This window comes from Benincasa hispida, chromosome 5, assembly GCF_027475165.1.
Source record: "Benincasa hispida cultivar pf3 chromosome 5, pf3_genome.v1.1, whole genome shotgun sequence".
Classification (NCBI taxonomy): domain Eukaryota; kingdom Viridiplantae; phylum Streptophyta; class Magnoliopsida; order Cucurbitales; family Cucurbitaceae; genus Benincasa; species Benincasa hispida.
The window spans coordinates 55154988-55179065 of record NC_143482.1 but is presented as its reverse complement, the minus strand read 5'-3'; the positions used below and the strand labels follow the sequence as shown (position 1 = coordinate 55179065).

At 33.6% G+C, this 24078-nt stretch overlaps 1 protein-coding gene across 1 annotated transcript; it reads left to right on the top strand.

The window, feature by feature from the left end:
* Positions 1 to 490: 490 nt before the first annotated feature.
* LOC120077443 (uncharacterized protein At4g28440-like) lies at positions 491 to 2782 on the top strand. Its single transcript, XM_039031322.2, has 2 exons — positions 491 to 1091; positions 2460 to 2782. Exons 1-2 carry the CDS (start codon positions 842 to 844, stop codon positions 2645 to 2647), a joined length of 438 nt encoding a protein of 145 aa, XP_038887250.1. The 5' UTR covers positions 491 to 841; the 3' UTR covers positions 2648 to 2782.
* Positions 2783 to 24078: the final 21296 nt, after the last annotated feature.

The following is a 24078-nucleotide window of genomic DNA, read 5'->3' as shown; positions in this document are numbered from 1 at the left end:
AGTAATTTTCAACCCTCGACTTATTTAAAAAAAAAAAAACAACAATATTTTTACAAATAGTTTGAAAACAACAATATTTTTCTAAATAGTTTCTAAAAGGACAATATCCTTTTAATTTCCCCAAGTTTGGTAACTATTTGATTTTTTATTTTTAGTTTTTGAAAATTAAGCTTTTAAACACTTATTCCACCTATAAATTTTTTACTTTATTATCTACTTTTTACCAATATTTTAAAAAACTAAGCTAAATTTTTAAAATAAAAAATAAAAAAATTATTTATTTATTTATTTTTAGAATTTGGCTAATAATTCAACTCTTGTATTAAGAAAAATGCAAAATATTATAAGAAATTGAGAGTAAATAGACTTGATTTAAAAAAAAAAAAAAAAAAAAGTCACCAAATGGAGTTTAAAGTTTTAATTTCATATCAAGTACTCCATAAAGAATATCGAATATATTAACGACTTAACAGATACAAAATTAAAATTGGATGATCTACGTACACATAATTAAAAGTTGAATAACTCATTTGATAGAAAATTAAAAGTTACGGTAAAAGATCATGGTAGCTTCAAAGTTTAGGAAACTTGTAATCTAACGTTCTTGTTTCTATGGAGATTTAGAAGCCCAAAACCCAAAAGCCCATAACCAAGCCCAATTCAGTGGCACAAAAAAGAGCCCATATTCTAAAACCCAATCTGAAAGAATCCCAAATGTGAGTTCAACGCGAAATTAAATTCTTAGGGTTAGGGTTTTGACCCTCAGGTTCGATTTCATTCTCCATTTTCACGTTGCACTTTCGTCGGCAACAGAGTTACGATTCCGATTGTTGGGATTTCCATGGCGACGCCAGCAGTGAATGCTCCAGCAAAGAGGAAGCCCGTGTTCGTAAAAGTAGAAGAGCTTAAGCCTGGTACCAGCGGCCACACTCTCACGGTCAAGGTGGTGAGTTCCAAAAATGTGAAGGTTGTCAATAAAGGTGGGCGATCCACCATGCTTACTGCTCGCCCTCAGCAATTAACTCGAATTTCTGAATGTCTTGTTGGTGATGAGACTGGTTCCATCGTCTTCACAGCTCGAAACGACCAAGGTGCGTTTCTCTGCTGCCTGAAAATGTTTGAAAGCCCAATTTTTCTCATCTTTTGGATGTATCCTTGTACTTGCTGAGATGATTTTGTGTATGGTTATGATAAACGTTGAATATAATAGATGGATTTTAGTTTCCATTTCCTTGATGTTTTGCTGGGATTGAGAATTCGTTTGGAACAGTCACTGTCTTCTTTTTTGTCTGTGAATTTCGTATTTGTTCTGCGTGAATTAAGGATTTTAACCAGTAGTCGAAACGTTTACTTGATAATTGAGAAGTTGCAATTTAGACTACCAAAAAAAAAAAAAAAACTAGCTTTCAAGGGTATTATATAATTACAAAACAGGGCTCCCCAACAATAAATTATTTGAAACCCCATGGATAGTTTGTTCCGTTAATTAGTTTTTCAATGGTTATTTTCTTATATAGATAGAATTTGGATGTTGAGATAATTGTATAACAAGGAGGGTTTTCACGGTCAAGTCATTGTGATTCTAGAAAACTTGAAATGCTTTTAACGAGGTCTGAATTAGAAATGCTTTTTGGCAGAAGAGATAGGGTCTTTTTGGATTGACTTTCTAAATGTTTGGAAAGACTCATTTCAAACAGACTCATATTAAGGGTGCAATGGGAACTACATTGTTGATAACAGAATACAAAGAATTAGTTTAGGGTAGGATATCTTTTGTTCTAGCACTTGAAAAGATCATCAAGGACAGTTAGTGGGTGACTTATTTTTTTTAATCTGTGGAAGGGATGTTGCTGGTCAGGATATAGCTTCTTTATGTTCATCTCCTTTAAATCAGAACTGTTGAGATGGCCGATTGAGGTTCAGGGGTGTAGCCATACATTAGTTTCTTTGTTTCTTTTTTTTTTTTTTAATATATCTGTGAGTGTCAGGACCAACTTACGTACATCTCAACTAATCTCACGGGACAAACTGCCTGTGACTGAAACATTTGGGTGTCAAGAAAACTCCTAGGATATTGAATTCTAGATAAGTGACCACCAATGGATTGAAACTGACCAGTTAGCCCTTTATCAAGGTCATGTCCCCCTCCCCCCATTGACCACTAGGCCACCCCGTGATGCCTTACATTAGTCTCCTTGTTAATATTGCTTTTTTTATTTGAATCCTACTGTCAGTTTAATTCCATAGCTGGCTGTTTATCTTTTGCCTTGAACCTATCGGTTGATATGTTTTTTCTGTCTCTGCTTGGTATTAAGAATCTATTGTTGTGTATTGTGTATATTATAGGCGAGGGCAAATTCCCCCCACCATCAAAAGAAAAATACACACACGCATAGATAGATAGATAGTGAATGATTATGGTGGTCTATTACCTGAACAAATGGCTGTAATTTTTGCAGTTGATATCATGAAGCCAGGAAACACTGTGACCCTGCGGAATGCAAAGATTGACATGTTCAAAGGTTCTATGAGGTTAGCAGTAGATAAATGGGGACGAGTTGAAGTTGCCGAACCAGCCAACTTTGAGGTTAAAGAGGACAACAATCTCTCACTGGTTGAATATGAATTGGTTAACGTTGAAGAATGACTTCGAAATATGCAATGTTAATTATGATGGATTTACTTTCCTATTGTGTGGTGAACTGCTATTTAACTGGTATACAGTTTCTATATGGCAACACAAATCTTGCTGAAGGTAATATAAGTTGATTATTGCTGTGCCTACTATGCTTAATTTGGATCTGATGTGATAAAGATCTTGAAAGGCAAATTGCAAATGTTGCTTTCTGATCATATTATTTGGAAAAGTAAATAGAAGGTTTTTGCCAATGTACCTTCGTTTTGGTGTCTTATTTATATAACTATTGTGATATTATTCAGCTAACTTGCTCTGTTATGTAGGGCCTGTTTGGCTTGCTTTTCAAAGTGTTTAAATAAGTGTTAAAAGTGATTATAAACACCAATCGAAACGGGCTCTTTAACCTTTGAATTTATGGAAATCGAACTCTTATCGATATGCTTTAGCAGATTTGCTTGACTTTTCATACTGGATAATTTTGGCATGGTTTCGGGCAGGTTGTAAGTCTCAGTGTGTATGCATTATAAATTGTTATCAGTTAGTTAAGAAAATCTTGGAACATAAATAAAAGGTTAAGTGAAAGATTATAAATTTAATCTATGAACTGAAGATTTGTGTTCATCTGACTCATGAACACTTTAGGTGTGTAATCCGATAGGTTGTGTTTATTAAGTTGGACGATCAAGGGTTGATTTTGTAATTTTCTAAGTTGAAGTAGATAGACGTAATCTTATAATTAAATGACTAAATTTTGTAATTTAACTGAGATTAAAATTTTGTCTATATATGGGTCTCACTTTATGTTAGTCGTGCTTTAATTCGATCTTAAAATCAGTTCATATTGTTTGTTTACATTGTAAGCATTTAAGGAAAAATGTTCAGTATTGTTCAGTATTGTCTTTTTTTTGCATGAAAAGTTATCTAATCGATTCGGAGAAAAATAATTAAAAAAATTCAAACTAAGATTTATTGGATGGAAAACTATAATTTAGCACATAAGCAAATCAAAACAAAATTCATTCATTATTATTTAACTAGAAGCTCTTACTTCCATGGTCGATTAGGGGAAAAATCAATAAATAAACTTCCAATCAGTGTTTTTTTCATTTTTAAAAACTAACTACCTAAAAAAATTAAAATATAAGGTTGATAACCATTTAGTTTTTGAAAAACTGTTTTTAGTTTTTAATCAAAAATCATGCATGTTTAGTAATCGTTTTTGGTTTTTTGTTTTTAAAAAGCAAAAAATTCCGTCTAGTAACTATTTCGTTTTTTATTTTTGGTTTTTGAAAATTAGTCCACTTACTCTTCATTTCTTACAATAATTTACATATTTCTTAAGTATAATGGTTGAATTTTTAAAAACAAAAATAATTTTTTAAAAGCTATTTTTTAGTTTTTCAATGTTGGCTTTATTTTTTAAATCATTGGTAGAAAATAGATAACCAAGGAAGAAATTTGGAGGGCAAGTAGTGTCTATAGTCTTAATTTTAAAAAATAAAAAACCAAATGATTATCGAAAGAGGCCTAAAAATAATTGTTTTTTGTTTTTTAAAATTCGAACAATTAAAAACAAGTCTGGTAATTGTGTTTTTTCTTTTCCTTTTTTAAAAATTCAAGATAGGTTTTGATTACTTTTTTAGCTGTATCTTATTTTTTATAAAAACAAAATCAATTTTTTAAATATTTTTCCATATGGTATATGTAACTACAAAATTATATATCTGTTTTTAACTTTATTAAAAATTTCATATTTGATAAAACAATATCAATAATTTTAAATGTACTGATTAATCCCAAATAAAATGAAGATGGATAAAAATAATATTACAACTCATAAAGAAACAATTAAGACAATTAATCTGACTTAACAAATTTAGAATGTTACTTGTGACAATTTTGCTCACTCTATAATGTGTGAATACCATAAAAAATTATATATATATGGATAGAATACAAGAAAATAATTTCATTTTATAAGAGCAAATTATAGGAGAATAAGAAATATTTAAGACAATTTATATAAACTCAATAATTTACGTTATTTCCTTAAGATTATTATCTATATTATCTAAAAGGGGTTATGAGGAGAAACATTCGATTTCTCCATTTATCCCTTTTAGTGATTGCTTATAAGGTTATATAGTATAATTTCACATCTAAATCGTAAAATTAAAAGAGAATCCTATTTTTAATCTTCATGTTGAAATGATTTTAAAAAAAATATAATCACCATTCTTTGATTTTAAGATTTTTAGTTTTTATTATATTTGTTTCTTTTCATGTTAAATGATTCCTCTTTGAATCCCCTATTTTAATCTTCACGTTAAAAGATATTTTTTTTAAAAAAAAACATCCGTTCATTCAAAATAAATTATGTATCTTTCATTTTAAGAGTTTTTCTTTTAAATATTCAACCAATTCAAAAGATTTGAAAATATTTTAAGATTTTGATTTTGATTAACTTTCTTTCTTTCTTTCTTTTTTTTTTTTTTTTTTTTTTTTTTTTTTTTAACTTTTCACGTAAAATGATTTTTTTTTTTTTAAATATACACCATCACATAAATCAATTTAAAAGATTTGATTCAAAATAAATTATTCTTTGATCTTAAGATTTTAGTTTTTTTTTCTTTTCACGATGAATGAGAATATCGAAATTTCTTTTAAATAGAAAAATCTTAAAATTATATTTTTCTTTATATTCAAAAAGGCCCGTGAATTATTCCTCTTTAAATCCCCTATTTTAATCTTCATGTTAAAAAGGATTTTTCTTAAACATCCATTGATTCAAAATAAATTATTCATCTTGATTCCTCTTTAAATCCTCTATTTTAATCTTCAGGTTAAAATGGTCCTTTTTTTATATATAAATATCTATGGATTAAAAATAAATTATTCATCTTTGATTTAAAATTGTGATTTTTAATTTATTGTGATTTTTAATTTTTTTACTTTTTACTTTAAATGATCCCTCTTCAAATCCCCTATTCCAATCTTCACGTTAAAATCATTTTTTTTAAATATTCATCATCATATTAACATATTCGAAATATTTGATTCAAAATAAATTATTTATTTTTTATTTTGATTTTTTTTTTTTTATTTTTCACAATAAATGATCTCTCTTTATGTCTATATAAGCCCATCTTTTTTTCAATCTACAAATTCACAAATCTTCCTCTTAGATCATTTTCTTTCTCTTCTCAAATCTTTAGCAATAAATGTATTCAAAGTCTACAAGCAAAATATAGGACCTACTTAACATGGATTAAGCTCACTACTGTTTATCACATATTGAAGAAGGTGGTGAAAATACTACTATTGATTATTGATTCTCGCATATTAAAGAGGATGTAGAGACATTGCTCTTGAGGTTCAAGCAATTTTAGTAGATAAGTTTATAAGTTTATCAGATTTATTTAAATTTTATAAGTTTATAAGTTTATCAGATTTATTTAAATTTTATAAGTTTTATTTTTTATTTTTTTTACTTTTAAATTTTGTAAATATAGATGTACACCAATGAATTTAGTTTAGTGGTTGTACTTTTTTTTTCTTTCGATTTTGTTGTAAATACACACCATTGATTCAAATATTTAAGGAAAATAATAACATTTAGATATTTGAAACATAGTAGTTGACTGCAATAAAGTTTGAAATTAAGAAAATACAATTGCAAATCTACACATCAAAATAAGATCGTTTCTCAAATAGAAAACAGTATTTTGGTTTAAATTAAAAGAAATAATAATAGAGTAAGATAGGATAAACTAAGAGAGTATAATATATAAGAAAAAAGATTAGAAAGATCACATAATTTTGAAGAAAATAGAATTTTTTTTAATGATATTAAAGATTCAAACTAAGAAAAACAATAGAAAATCAAAATAATCTGTTTCTTCCCTCAATTTGATTTTCTTAATTTGATCTATTTTAATTTTTTTTAATTTAGATTTAGTTTGGATTATCATGTTATAAATGTGTTATTAAATTCTAAATTTTTATAATTATTTATTGTTTTAAATCTTAAAGAAAATCATTAGTTTTATTTTAATCATATAATGATCTATCTCTGATTTAGAATTAAATATATTTTAATCTAATTTTTCTCTTCAAATTTGTTGAATTGAACTCTTACATTCACGTACCTTTTCATTTTTTTAATTTATATATTTTTAGACTGTTTCAATTTTTTTATATCTATATCTATCTATACTATCTAAAAGAAAGAAACAATCTATTTCTCTTTTATCCTTTTTAGTGATTCAATTAAAAAATAAAAATTTATAGTATGCAATTTGACATTAAAATCATTAAAAAAATAATTTATAATTATCGTTTAATTTAAATGTGTAGATTCTCAATTGTCATTCATGTGTAAATTAATTTAAATTAGGTTATTTTGATTATAATATTTGATATTCAAAATTTATGATTTAAAATAATTACACATAAATTAAATTGGTTTAAATTTAGTTCAGTTATCTCTCCTATTTGATTTTGATACACCCTAATTCAAGTTTAAGTTACTAAATAATTAGTAGAAAACTAACAAAAATTATACTGCGATAGCCAAAACTTATGATTAAAAAAATTAATCATACATATTATACTTGATATTCATATTGTCTTCTTACGATAAAAAAGGGCTATGATATCCATCCCATCTTCTTACTATCTAAAAAGGGCTACCATGTATTTAAACCATTAAATAAAAATCCCCTCTTTTAAACTTCATGTCAAAATGTTTTTTTTTTTTAAATAATATATTCACCATCACATTAACAATTCAAAAGATTTGGTTCAAGATAAATATTTTAATTAACATAAAAATAGTTTTTTTTTTTTTTTTTTTTTTTTTTTAACTTTCACCATCACATTAACCAATTCAAAATAAATTATTTGGGTTAAATTTTAAGATTTTGATTTTATTATTATTTTTTTAATTTTCACGTTAAATGATCATATGTCTATATAAGTCCACCATTTTTCTATCTTTCACTTTTCAAATCTTCCTATTGATCATTCTCGAGGGTAAATGATGATCGAAGAGTCGAAGAAAAGATGGTCGAAGAGTCGAAGAAAAGATCACTATTGATTCTCACATATTGAAGAGGGTGAAGTTCTGAAGACTACTGCTCTCAAAATTCAACCAATTTAGTGGTTTTATAAGTTTTGTTTTGTTTTTTTGTTTTGTTTTGTTTTTTTTTTTCTTTTTTTTACTTTTCAATTTTGTAAATACAAATGCACACCAATGAATTTAGTTTAGTGATGGTACTTTTTTTTGTATTTTCAATTTTTATTGTAAATACACACAATTGATTCATATATTTAAGAAAAATAATAATATTTTAGGGTTTCTCATCATTCATAATTTTTTTTTTGTTGTAATAAAGTTTGAAATTAAGAGAGTACAATTGTAAGTTTCTCAAATAGAAAAACAATATTTTGATTTAAATTTAAAAATAATAAAATAAAATAAAACAAGAGAGAATTATATATAAAAATATTTAGAAAGTTCACGAAGTTTTTAAAATACTCTTTTTTCCCCCTCAATTTAATTTTCTTAATTTGATGTATTTCAAAATTTTAATTTAGAGTTAGTTTCGATTATCATGTTATAGATTTATTATTAAACTTTAATTTTTTTTTATAATCATTTGTTGTTTTTATTTTTATTTTTTAAAGTCATTAGTTTACTTTAATCCTATTATGATTATATTTGATTCAAAATAAATCTACTTTAATTTAAATTTTCTCTAGATTGTTTATTTCTAGACTGCGTTGATTTTTTTTCCTATTTAATACTCACTCTAAAATTAGTAACTATTCATATATTATTATACATAAAAATACAAATATTTTATCATAAAATCTCAATTTTGTTGTAGTGTTTTATTTCAGAGACTATTGATTTATAGAAGGTTTATATAAATAAAAATTAGATTACAAATTAACATTTTCAATTTTTGTAAAATAAAATATATTATAATTTTATAGTACTTTGTTTAAATTATATTTAACGTGCATTACACTGTTTGATTACTAGTATTATAAAATGGAAAGAAATCAAAACAAAAAAAATATATTGGATTTGTGAGATTCGAATTCAAAACCTCTATGGTAATCGACAACTATTGGACCAAAATATATATTTAGGACGAAATATAATAAATTTTTACAAGTAGCAAAAGGTTGAAAATGCATCTAAAGTACATAATTAACCACGAATTAGTTAGAAGTACATAATTAACAATGGAGACAAAAGCCAATTGAGGTCCCTTATCTCTTGACCAATTAGACTCCTAATTTCTAATTTGGTTTAAACAAAAAAAAAAAAAAAAAATTGAACTCACAATTTTTTATGATTAAAAAAAGGCTAAAATAAATTAATTCAAAATACAAAGATCATTATAAAAATAATAATAAAAAAGATTTAAATTACTTAGCATTAAAACGATATTAAAATTCGATCCAATTAAAATAATTTTAAATTATTATAATTATGCCAAAATTTGCTAAATGTAAGTGTAAACAATGAGAGTTATTTTAAGAGTAAACATAAAAGTTAATATAAATAGGGTTAACATTTGCTATTTCTCTATACCTTATGGTCCGTTGATTCATGGGAATAAGAGGTGACACTAGAAAATGATATTCTATCATCATATTTGGTACAAGTTTTTAATCTTAGGAATGAGAATATCTTATTCTAAGGTATTTTATATTCCTATCCATTGAGGTTTTTCATGATCACCAAAATTGATGGGTTTTCTCAACTTCTAATGATTTTTCTCTCTTACTTTTTATCTTTTCATTTTATTTATTTTTCTTCTTTATTGATATTGATTAATTTATTTAATTTTTTATAAATATGTTTAAATTAAATTTATAATTGACATAGATAATTAATTTTATCAATAATAATGCTAATATAATAATTTATTCTATTATTTTGAATTAATATGAAAAACTATACACTACAATAATTTGGTCTTTGATGTCGGTTGGAAAATACCAAACACGGATGTAGAAAGCAAATCTTCAATGTCAGTTTAAAGCCGACATTATAAGTATATTTTGATGAGGCTACAATGTCGGTCTAAAACTGATATTGTAGGTGAATCCTGTTTTTAACCTTCTCATTTTTTGTTTGAAGTAAAACAACACCAAATTTCGTTCTCTCCCCCCTTACATTTCCCTCCAATCATCTATTAAAAAGAAAAAAAGGAAAATAAAAATCCAAAAGCCCTAAATTTGTGTAACCTCTAACATCTCTCTCTTTGAGTTTGCCTCTCATAGTTAGGGGTGAGCAACGGTGAGGTAGGGTCGGTTTTCCATAAAAACTATTGCCAAAATTTCCATATTCGATTTGAAAAGTCCCAAAACCGCACACTTTATTTTTGGTTCTATAAACCTACCAGTCGGGTTCGATTTAACCGACCAATCCTTTTTTTCTTTTTTCTTTTTAATTTTTAACAACACGTTTTCTATTTATTTTTTTCCGTTTTCTGATTTTTTTTTTCCCATTTTCTGTTTCATTATCCTTTTTCCCATTTTCTATTTATTTATTATTATTGTTATTATTTTTTGCACTCTACTTATAATTTTCATGTTCTAATTATTTTAATATATACAAATATTCATTAAATAATACCTAATAAATTAATCATGCAAATTACAAAATCCCAACATAATTTTAAGATATTTGAATTTTATTATTGATAAGAAAAGTATATTATTATTAATAAATTATAAATGTTATAAGAGAAATTATAATAATTATATAGTATTTAATTAATTCGATTGGGGTCGGACGGTTCGATCAAATTTTCGGTCAGGGTCGGGGTCGGTTTAAAATTAAAATTTAATAAAATCACCCGATCAGTTTTTGTGAAATACCCGGCCTCCAATCCTCAATTTGACCGGTTTCGGTCTTTCGATTCGATTTTTCGGCCATGCTCACCCCTACTAACGGTATCTCTCTGTTAGATTTAGAAAACACGCAACGGAAGTAAAACGGATCATTAAGCATTCTAATTAATTAATTTTGACTTTAAATTAAGCATGCTCATAAACTAATAATAGGGTTTCATGACATACCTTTGAAGAAACACTTGAAACTCGAATCTAGTTGCAAATCTTCTCCAAATCCTCTTGGTGCCTTAGATTGAGTTGTGGGACTCAAAATAAACTAGCATTGAGGAAAAAATGGAGAAGAGGTTCTGGTTTATCAGCTGAAGACTCTTCTTCAACCTTTGAAGTTTCTTCAGCTTAATCTACTCAAATGCATACCCAATTTCTATTGAGATTCTTCAGTATTTATTGCATGACTTTCATGCAAAGGAATTGTCGAATGAATTATAGCTCATGCTTGGTTTAATGACTGAAAAAATATGGTGGAGAGTGCATGAGCTAGTTGAATAGAAAGTGGAGAAATCCCACTTTTGGGATTTTCCATTTTCTATTCATTTCAATTTTGATTTTTTAATTAATTTCTAAAATAAATTTTAAAAAATTAAATCTTTATTAATTTTACAAAATTAATTCAATAATTAATTTTTAAATAAAATTAATAATAAATAAATAATGTAATTAATTCTAATCAATTCAATATAAAATATTAAATTAAATTAACACTAATTCCACCATCATGAATCCCTATTCATGAATTTAATATTTAAATCATATTTAAATATTAATTTATTCTCCAATTTCGTTTAATTCCAAAATTAAACACGTAATTATATCACATATAATCACCAATTTCCTTAATTCTAATTTGAATGTTTCAAATTAACTTATCATACTACTCTAAGGCTAATTCATTTGTGAGCTAGTAGGGGGACCTCGTGGACCTACAGATCATGGGCTCCAGCAATCCGAGATTAATTGGCTAAACTTTTTACACCGAATTAACCCCCATTCGTTAACTACTGGTCACTCCACTGAAGCCTAGGGTTGCACTCCCCTCACTATATATATATTATGTCCACTCTGTAGGATTGTATCAACAGCAGCAGAAGTACAAGGATCATCTAAGCATTCAAATTCACTAATTTTGGCATAATATAAAGCATGCTTCTGCAGAAAAATGGGTTTCAAGACATACCTGTTGTAGAACTTCTTCAAAGCTTATTCTTTAGCTGCAATCTTCTCCATATCTTGTTGTAGACCATCTCAAGATCTTCCCCACTATTCTCTTAGTGCTCTAGATTGAGTTGTGGGACTCAAAACAAGCTTGAATCAAGGGATGAAGGAGAAAAGCTCACTGCACAACCTATGTTGAAGAACCTTTCTTCAAACCGAATTTTCTCTCAAAATTCTGTAGATTGCATGCCCAATTTTCACTCCAATCTTCTCATTATATTGTAGATCAACATACAAAGAGAAGAGCTGCATGAGTTGCAGCTCATACTTGGAGAAGACAAGGTCAAGACAATGCAATATGTGTGAGTTACTTGGTGATGGATAATGGAAAAATCCATTTTTCCATTTTGTGTTTTTGTTTTCTAATGAAAAATTCATTAATTTCATAAGTTAATTATTAAATAAAACTTAATTAATTTAATATCAAATATTAAATTAATTTTAGTACATATCCATTTTTATATATTTAAATCATATTTAAATATATAAATTCTCCTATTCCGTTTAATTCTAAAATTAAACATAATTATATCTCATATAAATACTAATTTCCTTAATTCTAATTTGAACGTTTCAAATTAACTTATCATGTTTTTCTAGAGCTAGTTCGTTACGAGCTAGTAGGGGGACCTCGTGTACCTACAGATCATGGGCTCCAACGATCCGAGATTAATTGGCTAAACTCATTAGACCAAATTAATCTCCATTCGTTAACTAATGGGTCACTCCACTAAAGCCCATAGTTGCACTCCCCTCACTGTAGATATATTATGTCCACATGATTTAACCATAATCAGGAAGTCGACCCTTCAGAGGTTGTTCGTAATAACGGTTGGGTCAAATATCTGTTTTACCCCCGAGATTACGTCTTATTCCTCAAGTCTCTACTGATCCTCTAATGAACAACTGATTTGTGATCCAATCACCAAACCAAACTCTCTCAGCCTAGTGAGAGGGTGGGGCCTCTTGTTTAATACCTGGATTCAGTACTTGAGAAAACAACCTTTCTTCTATCCCTAAATCGGGTAGGCGTGAACTCCGTCTTGCACCCTATGTCCCCAGCTATCTATTCGGTCTTACCCCTGAAATGGGAGTCTTATTGAGCCGGCGCTGTTGAGCCAACCCTCAACTATGCAAATCTAAGGGCAATCCCGAAAAAACAGGAGTTCATAGTTAGCTCAGGATTAAGATCGAGTTACCTAGGTCATCTAAGTGAAATAGTCAGTCTTAAACAGTAAACAACGTTATAAAATAAGAGTGACTTATTTCTTGATCTTGATCTTATGCAAACTCATTACATAGGACACCCCCACTCCTCATGTCATAACATGTACGAATTAGGATCACATTGTATGTAGCACTTTACAACTCTTTGTAACAACTACAGAATATGCTACATCCAATAGTGTTACCAGAATAAGGCCCTGGCAGTCCCTCCTTTTGCGCCACTGGTTGAAAGCTTTGTTGTTGATTTTTCCACGTGAAATTGGGGTGGTTTCTCCACCCGGGGTTGTATGTATCGGAATAAGGGTTGTTCTTTATGAAGCATACTGATTGCAGATTTCCTGGGCATTCGGCCATCGGATGTGCTTCTCCACAGATGACACAACTTGTGGTCGTTTGGACAATTGCGTTAACCTACCCTTTTTGTGCTTTCGTACTATTAATTGCGATGCCTTTATCAAATTTATCATCGCAGTCATTTGGTTCTGAAGGGATGCAATGGCCCCATTGTTCGCGTCACTGTCTTTAATTCTTAATCTTTGATCGCTTTCTCTCCAGTCCTCATGATTTTTAGAAATGCGATCAAGGATATTCTTGGCCTTCTCATAAGTTTTGTCCAGCAGACCTCCAGCTGCTGTCGCATTGGCAACCGTTTGCGATGCTGGGTTCAATCCTTGGTAAAAAATCTCCATCTGTAAGCAGCCTAGTAAGCCGTTATACAGGCAATTTCTTACTAGCCTCTTAAACCTCGCCCAAGCGTCGCTGAGCGATTCGTCAACATCCTGTTCAAAATTTGTAATTAACTTCCTCCTTCTGGCATTCTCCATTGGAGGGAAGTATTTCTTCATAAACTTCTCTACTACTTGCTCCCATGAAGTAATCTCCCCTGATTTGAGAGAGTACGCCCATTTTTGTGCCTGGTCACACAACAAAAATGGAAACAAAGTTGGTCGAACTTCCTCGGTGGAGATGTTCGAGAATAAAAAAGTGTTGCAGATCTCTATGAACCTCCGGAGATGGGCATGCAGGTCCTCGCCATGCCTTCCACCAAACTGTCTGGCAGTCTGGATCATCTGCAGCATCACCGGCTTCATTTTGAACCTCGATCCATCAAGAGCGGGCTTCACGATTCCTGGGGAGAAATCGTAGAGGTTGGGCGATGCATAGTCCCGAATGGGCCTATTGTGGTCGTTCGCCAATAGGATGGGATTCACCATGACGTTATTTTCATTTGGTGCTCCATTTCCCAGTTGTTCCGCCATGTTATCTTTCTCTTGTTGTTGTTGTTGGCAGCTATCTCTCAGTCTTTGTTAGAATGTTCTTTCAATCACTAGGTCGTAATTTACCAGAGATTGAAAGCTGCAAAGAAAATCAGAAAATTACCATTAGCACACTGTATTGTCGAAGTCCCCGGCAACGACGTCAAAAACTTGATGCGTTATTTTATGCGATGAAATAATGGAAGGATTGCATTGGTGGAAAATGCATTGTGCAAACAAATTTTCTCAACGGGACCCAAGTATAAATCCTACTGAGTTTTCTGGTAAGCCAGGATCGAACTCAGGGACTAAGGAAAACAATATGCGGTGATAATTTTGAGATCACTTTGTGGTAACAAATAAATCAAAGAGTTTGTTGGTTTGTTGTTTACAGTATAAAATGTATGCGACGGAGTCTAGAAAAGAGTTAATAACACGGAAGATGCGATGAATATGCAGGGGAACGGGTTGAGAAGGGGTTTAGCTAACACTTCCTAGGATTGCGTTCATGTTATGCGATCATGCTACACACATACAATAGCAAATCATCTCTCAATGCAAATGCTACAACTTCTAGTTCTAGAATGCATGCGATATATGCGATGATGTCTATAGGACCTACACATAAGCCTCTATTATTGTCTATGTGATGACGATTGAGACACATGCATACAAGGCGACCACATAATACCATAACCTATCTCTAAGGTGCATGCGATGCATGTTGGCAAACAGAGCTTATCTCTAAGTCTCTATCTCTTGCCTATGCAGATCTAATCTTGCTCTCTCGAGTCTAGATTCTAACCTAGCTCTCTCAAGTCTTAGGTTCTTTCTTTAGACTCTCTCTTGAGTAGCTCTAAAGGTGTGATGGGTGTAACATAAGACAAGATGATCGCATGTAATGAAGATCCTAAGTCATGTTAGCTAAGTTTTTCTCAACCCATTCGATAGATTTAGCTACTCATGCGTGCTTTACAGAGAGTGAACAGATGTAGATAAGCAAGTTCCATTTTATAGATATATAATCGAAATATAGAATGATAATGTGGAATAAGAATAAAGAGCCTGGTAGCAATTTCTTGCTTTCCAAGGCTTTTACACTGTTCTTCTCTACTCTGCTTAAAAGATAATCTTGCTCTCGCAAGCGTCGATCCTTTATCTGTTTTTCCACACCTCCTGGGTTCTTTTTCGAGTTGACCAGGGCGATCTTCTGGCGTCTCTTCCCTTCTCTTGCTCCGCCCTCTAAGTATAAGAAAACTATGAACAAGGCTACTCTATCTATGGAGAGAATTATCGAACTGAACGAACTCTTTTACTGAAGGTGGCCTTCGGTATTTATAGAGCTTCGGGGTGAAAGACTTCTTCTCTCTTATGATTGTACTGATGGGATGGCATTAATTCTCTGTCTGATGTGCCAATTGAGTGTACTTGCTACAGTAGGTCGTTAACAGTTTGTCAACTTAATTCAGAATCGACAATCATCAGCTTTCTGTCCCATCGTGATTTATTACGCTTTTCACCTAGATGCGTCCACCATGATGCGCTGGCTCTATGCGGCAACCTTCTTGAGAAGATATTCGTGAGCGCAAATGATCGCATAGCCTCGCATCAATGCAATCTTTTAATGCGCTCGGCCATTGATTTCTTTCGATCGCATTTTCTGCCTTGCGTCAACGCATATTCTGCACAAAAATACATAAGTTAACTGTTTTAATGCGATGGACGCATGAGATCGCAATATTGTGAACTTAATGCTTTTGGACGCAAGATTTTATCTTTTTATCATCGCAATCCTGCATTGTTTTATAACTTTGCACTGTAATAACGTGCATTTCTGCCCATTATCAGGGTCTTCGTAAATGGATCAGCTAAGTTGTCTTGGAAAGGAATCTGAGTGACACTGACATCTCCTTTGTGTACAATCTCCCTGATGAGATGGTACTTTTGTTCGATATGCTTTCCCCTTTTATGGCTTTGTGGTTCCTTTGAATTTGCAACTGCTCCACTGTTGTCATAATAGAGAGTGATAGACAGGTGCATGTTAGGAACTAGTTCCAAATCTGTCAGGAACTTTCTGAGCCATACTGCTTCTTTTGTTGCTTCGCTTGCAGCTACATACTTAGCTTCCATTGTGGAGTCCGCAATACAACTCTGCTTGATGCTCCTTCACACAACTGCTCCTCTGTTATGAGTGAATATTGACCCCAAAGTTGATTTCCTCGAATCAGTATCGGTCTGAAAGTCAAAATCAGTGTATCCAGTAAGGATCAGATCCTTAGGACCATACACGAGCATATAATCTCTCGTTCTTCGAAGATACATGAGAATGTTTTTAACAGCAGTCCAATGGTCATGACCAGGATTGGACTGAAATCTGCTGACAATTCGTACGACATAACATATATCGAGACAAGTACATGATGACATGCAGAAATACATGACATCTTAGGCTTTTTACTTAGAATTATGAAGGTTGTTAGGTAGAATATGCGTCGATCATGATAGGAATTCACGAGAATATGAGTTTGCATCAATCAGCATGTCGAATCTCAGCTAACCCGTTATTTTGCGTTACTTATGCGTTCAATGTTCTATCTTTGTAGCTAATGCAAGAAATGAACGCAAACATGGAAACCGGACCACCGCATAGATGACCGCATGCGGAGAAACACTCCATCGCAAAGGCAAACGCATCGATCAACACATGGATGTTACGTTAATCATCTGTATACGTCCATTGCATGGGAGTTGCGCTCGTCAAGTGATTGCCGTCATCGTGTAGAGTTGCGATGTTAAGAGAATACAGTCATTGAATGATTGTGGCTGCGCGACAATGCAAACAAATGGGATCAACGCAAGGTAGGTGGAATGAATATATCAACGCAACTACCTCGAAAAAAACAAAAGCTGATGTTGACATTTCACCTACCATGTCGTTAGTGGCAGAGGTTCAAAAAGGACGAATGCACCGAACGTCAGACTCACAGTAGTCCAATTAATGCTGTCGGCGATACAAACTCTATAAATAAAGGCTGATGAGCTAAAATTCAAATCATCCGGGGAGGATCCTTGTGATTTGGAGATTATCCCTTATTTCGGGGATTTTCCCCGCGATCCAAACAAAATGCGTGAGAAGACGATGAGAGTTTTTCACCTCCTTCATCCATTTCGAGTGACGACCGGAGCCTTCAATCAGAGCTAGATGTCGAGAGAGTCAGCTTCTTCGCCCATCCATGGCACCACCGACAGCCTTGATGCACATCCGCTGGAAGCAAAGCTTTGCTTCCAGCCAGTCATTTCCTTTTCCTTTCTTTTCCTATATTGTATTGTATGACAGTTTGTGATTAAGGAATTAATACAACTTGTTTTCAATGCATTTCTCTATTTCCTTCAACTCCATCTCCATCTTCTTTGCTTAGCATCTTTACTTTCATTGCAACACTTAGTGAGATTGCTTGGGTATTGCATACTTAGTCATATGGATTAGGGATATGAAGCATGTAGCAACACATCGAGAGGTGTGCATTGCGTGAGTGTGTGAGTAACCTTATTTTCTTAGTGTGAAGCTACTGCAAAACCTGTCTATAGGCTAATGCATTGCTTGTCTATGAGTCAAGTCAACAACAATCAACTGCCCGAGAGGGTAAGTGATTGGTTGAATTGAGCAAGGTATGAATTGTTCACTAAGGATAGTAACAATCTTGTGTCAACCAATTTCATTCGTTTGTCTTGTATTATGTATGCTTCATTTGTCCATTAGGGATACTCGGGAAGGTAGTCTAAGGACAGGATCTAAGCTTGGGAAGGTCAGGTTAGAATCTAGGCTCGGGAGAGTTAGATTAGAACATATAATACCAGAGATAGGAGCTTAGGAATAAGCACTATTTGCTATTAACCCATCGCATGCATCCTAAAAATAGGATAAGATTGAGTGCGGTCACCGTAGCATTGTGTGCATTTTACATCATCGCATAGGAAAAGAGTAGAGACTTAGGAATAAGCTCTATGGACACTTTTGCATTCAACACATGCGTCCTAGATTTAGGAGCACCGCATCTCCATTGGAAAATGATTTGCTGTGCATGAGTGTAGCATGAACGTATTGGCTTGCGTTGACTAGAGTTGCCCTCGTAGTCACTCTTGAGGGTTGCAAAGAGATCATCTCCGTATTTTATCTATTTTCTCGTACATTTATTTCCTGCCAAGGTTTGTCGTATCTCTACCTTTCATGTATACTCTCATTGCGTTGTCTGTTAGATAGGAGTAGGAGTAGGGTTAATTTAACAACATCCCCTCCATTCTTTTATTTAAACCGCCGCATGCTCATCACCACAAACGTATAGCTACAAGTCCCTAAGTTCAACCTCGGATTACCCGAGAAACTTGCATTCATGTTATACTTGGCGTGAATGCAAGAAAACTTGTGGCAGGACACATGGTCATCGCATACATCCGTTAACGCATTATCATTTCAACGCATGACCATCGACGCATGACTATCAACGCATATCTTAGGAACATGCATCACATATCGCGTCTTCGTGAATTTAATTGTCGAGTAAAATGGACTTCATAATTTCTGTCATCAAGTTTTTGGTGCTGTTGTCGGGGTGGCAGCTAAATGTTTGTTAAGTTTTGTGTCTTTACGAGCAAACTTTTTATCTTGGGATAATTGCAGCTTGTGCGACCAGGTTGCAAACAATATTGAAGTGTAGGCGATGCACTGAAAACCAATGTTGACCCCAAGGTAGAAGGGCAATCAGTCGCAAAAGAGCTGAAGGTAGTTCTAAGCTCATGGTGGCCAACATGCGCCCAACAATTGCCAGAAGTTCCAATGGTCAGGGAAACTTGACCCAAGCAGTTGAGAACCATCTCCTGCATAGAGGATTTCTTGTGGTGACAACACTCTTATTTTTCCAGGGACGTCTTCTGCTCTATCTTTACTTTTCTTTCTTAGTATAGGTTATTTTTATTTTCATGGTTATTTTGGATATATGGCTGCTTCCTTGGTTATGGTACGTTTGCTCTTGTAGGTGCAACTATAAGTCTCCTTGGTTCGTAGTTCAACGGAAGAATTCCTTTCACCCTACAATGCAAGGCTTTGATCGCGTGGATTCCAACGCATGAGCGTATGCATTGTTCCGCCTAAGGTCTTTTCTTGTTATCTTGTATGCCTTATCCTTTTGAAATTCTCTTTTTCTCGATTGCGTTGTTTTGCGATGTTTCTATGATGGTACGTATAGTTCACCGCATCTTCTAACTAATCAACGAAAGACATTCTTTACTTTTATTAGCTTCTTCAAATTTTGAAAGTCTTAAGTTTTATTTTGTGCAAACCTTTATTCAAACATTTATTATCACATTCTTGTAATTTTGTTTCTAGCTTTGTGGTGAGAATGCGACCAACCTCTAAGTTTGGGGGTGGCAGCGGTCTCGGAGAATTGCATTCATTGCATTGCGATCATTTGAAAAAAAAAAAAATTGAAGTGAGATTTTGAGAATAATAACTCCACTGTCAATGCAATGGGGAAACCCATGTTGATAAGAGTTAAGTTGTTAAAGACACTTGCTCGTAGTTAGATGTCCGCATGACACACGTGGTGGCAAGCCAAAATGAAGGCAAGTTGCCAGGAGCAACGCATTAGCACAACTCCTCTGTCTGGCGCAAGCCAAATCAAAAGAGACAAGAGTTGAAGTCGAATATGGAACGCAACCGAAGTTGGATGCCCGCATGACACATGTGGGGGTAAGCCAAAACGAAGGGCGTAACCAGGTTCAACGCCGCATTTGAATAAGCCATCGCAAAGTTTTGAAGTATTTTGAATGAACGCATTCTCAAAAGCTAAACACAAAGTTGCAGTGAATGAGGAAAAAAGTTTGTGAGCAAAGGCTTGCCAGATCTAAACTTAGAAAAGATCTTTTTGAAGAAGCAACCAAAGTAGAGGAGAACATTGCGATGATGGTCAAAGGTGTGTGTAAATTATACTCTGAGAAGCTTGTCATCACAAAGGAAAGCATGAAGGTGAGTTAGAATTTCTTGAGTATAATGCATGCTTAAGGACAAGCATGATTTTAAGTTTGGGGGTGTGATGACATGCAGAAATGCATGACATCTTACACCTTTTACTTAGAATTATGAAGGTTGTTAGGCAGAATATGCGTCGATCATGATAGGAATTCACGAGAATATAAGTTTGTGTCGATCAGCATGTCGAATCTCAGCTAACTCGTTATTTTGCGTTAATTATGCATTCAATGTTCTATCTTTATAGCTAATGCAGGAAATGAATGCAAATGTAGAAACCGGACCACCGCATAGACGACCGCATGTGGAGAAACACTCCATCGCAAAGGCAAACACATCGATCAATGCATGGATGTTGCGGTAATTAGCCATATGCGTCCATCGCATGGGAGTTTACACTCGTCAAGCGTTTGCGATCATCGTGTAGAGTTGCAATATTAAGCGAATGCGATCATTGAATGATTGCGGTTGCGCGACAATGCAAACTAATGGGATCAACGCAAGGTAAGTGGAATGAACGCATCAACACATCTACCTCGAGAAAATCCAAAGCTGATGTTGGCATTTCACCTACAACATCGTTAGTGGCAGAGGTTCAGAAAGGGCGAACGCGCCGAACGTCAAACTCAAAGCAGTCCAATTAATGCTATCACCGATCCAAGCTCTATAAATTGAGGCCGATGAGCTGAAATTCAAATCATTCGAGGAGGATCCTTGTGATCCGGAGATTATCCCTCATTCCGGGGATTTTCCTCATGATCCAGAAAAAATGCATGAGAAGACGCTGAGAGTTCTTCACCTCCTTCATCCATTCTGAGTGACAACCGGAGCCTTCAATTGGAGCTAGATCTCGAGAGAGTCAGCTCCTCTGCCAATCCATGGCACCATCGGCAGCTTTGACGCACATCCGCTGGAAGCAAAGCTTTGCTTCCAGTCGGTCATTTCCTTTTCCTTTCTTTTCCTATATTGTATTGTATGACAGTTTGTGATTAAGGAATTAATACAACTTGTTTTCAATGCATTTCTCTGTTTCCTTCAACTCCATCTCCATCTTCTTTGCTTAGCATCTTTACTTTCATTGCAACACTTAGTGAGATTGCTTGGGTATTGCATACTTAGTCATGTGGATTAGGGATATGAAGCATGTAGCAACCCATCGAGAGGTGTGCATTGTGTGAGTGTGTGAGTAACCTTAGTGTGAAGCTGTTGCAACGCCTGTCTATAGGCTAACGCATTGCTTGTCTATGAGTGAAGTCAGCAACAATCAACTGCTCGGGAGGGTAAGTGATTAGTCACATTGAGCAAGGTACACGTTGTTCACTAGGGATAGTAACAATCTTGCGTCAACCAAGTTCATGCATTTGTCTTGTATTGTGTATGCTTCATTCGTCCATTAGGGATACTCGGGAGGGTAGTCTAAGGATAGGATCTAGGTTTGGGAAGGTCAGGTCAGAATCTAGGCTCGGGAGAGTCAGATTAGAACACATAATACCAAATATAGGAGCTTAGGAATAAGCACTGTTTGCTATTAACCCATCGCATGCATCCTAGAAATAGGATACGATTGAGTGCAGTCATCGTAGCATTGTGTGCATTTTGCATCATCGCATAGGAAAAGAGTAGAGACTTAGGAATAAGCTCTATGGACACTTTTGCATTCAACACATTCGTCCTAGATTTAGGAGCACCGCATCTCCATTGGAAAATGATTTGTTGTGCATGAGTGTAGCATGGACGCATTGGCTTGCGTTGACTAGGGTTTCCCTCGCAGTCACTCTTGAGGGTTGCAAATAAATCATCTCTGCATTTTATCTATTTTCTCGTACATTTATTTCCTAACAAGGTTTTTCGTATCTCTACCTTTCATGCATACTCTCATTGCGTTGTCTGTTAGATAGGAATAGAAGTAGGGTTAACTTAGCAACATCCCCTCCATTCTTTTATTTAAACTGCCTCATGCACATGGCCGCAAACATATAGCTACAAGTCCCTGAGTTCGACCTCAGATTACCCGAGAAATTTATGTTCATGTTATACTTTGCGTGAACGCAAGAAAACTTGTGGCTGGACAAATGGTCATCGCATACATCCGTTAACGCATTATCATTTCAACGCATGACCATCGACGCATGACTATCAATGCATATCTTAGGAACATGCATCGCATACCGCGTCCTCGGGAATTTAGTTGTCGAGTAAAATGGACTTTCTAATTCCCGTCATCAGTACACAACATTGCATACATTAAACTCCCAACAGCAGATGCATATGGAATTCGATTCATCTCTTCAACATACAACACCAGAAAAGTGAGAGTTTTGTTGACGATTTTCTTGTAGACACAGGGTTCGTCAATATTTTTTTCAAAGCCATAAGATTTGATCACAACGTAAATATCATATTATAGGATCTAGAAGCTTGTTTTAATCCATAAATGGATTGACTAAGCTTGCAAACTTTTTGCTCTTGACCCTACTGTATAAACCCTTCTGGTTGAGACATATAGATACTCTCTTCAAGATAACCATTCAGAAAAGCTGTCTTGACATCCATTTGCCATATTTCATAATCATAAAATGTGGCTATGGACAAGAGTATTCTAATAGACTTTATCATGGTAACTGGAGAGAAGGTTTCTTCAAAATCTAACCCCTCTTTTTGGGTAAACCCTTTTGCCGTAAGTCTAACTTTGTAGGTCTGTACCTTACCAACTTGGTCTCGTTTTCTCTTGTAGATCCATTTGCAACCGATGGGTTTTACCCCTTTCGGTTAATCTACAAGATCCTAGACATAATTGAAATACATAGATTCCATTTCAAGGTCCATGGCTTTAATCCATTGGTCTTTGTCCACATCGTTCATTACTTGATTAAAAGACAATGGATCCTCTAAACCATCATCTAGTATGATGACTTGAGTTTCAGTTAAACCCATGTACCATTCAGGCTGTTGCACAACCCTCCCACTACGACAAGGCATTCTCAACTCTTGAGAAGGATGTGAAGTATCAGTTTCATCAACAACTCTTGTTGACGGACCCGCTCTATCAACAACTCTTGTTGAAGGACTTGCTCGATCAATAACTCTTGTTGATACGTTTGTTGTTTCTCTGGACATTTCTTCTATTACTAGCTTACTGCGAGGTTGATGGTTCTTTATATAATCTTCCTCTAGGAAGGTTGCATTTGTCGATACAAATAATTTATCTTCCTGAGGATCATAAAAGAGACCACCTCTTGTTTCCTTTAGGTAGCCTACAAATAGGCACACTTTTGAACAGTGTTCCAACATTTTAGGATTTCGCACCAACACATGTGCTGGACAACCCCAAATCCTGAAGTAATATAGATTTCCTCTACGTCCTCTCCAGAGCTCGTAAGGTGTTTCAGAAACAATTTTCGAGGGTACCATGTTCAAAATATACACTGCAATCTCAACTGCGTGTCCCCAAAAAGAATTTGGTAACTGAGCGTAAGTCATCATGGAATGAACCATGTCCAACAAGGTTCTATTTCTCTTCTCTGCCACACCGTTCTGCTGAGGTGTGCTAGGGGCTGTGAGTTGAGACTGAAGTCCATGCTCTATTAAATAGTTCTGGAGTTCTATGTCCAAATACTCACCACCTCGATTCGATCGAAGTGTTTGAATCTATTTACCTAATTGATTCTCAACCTCGACCTTATACTCTTTGAACTTTTCAAAAGTTTCAAACTTTTGGCGCATTAGGTAAACATGCCCATACCTAGAACAATCATCTATAAAACTGATAAAATATTCATACC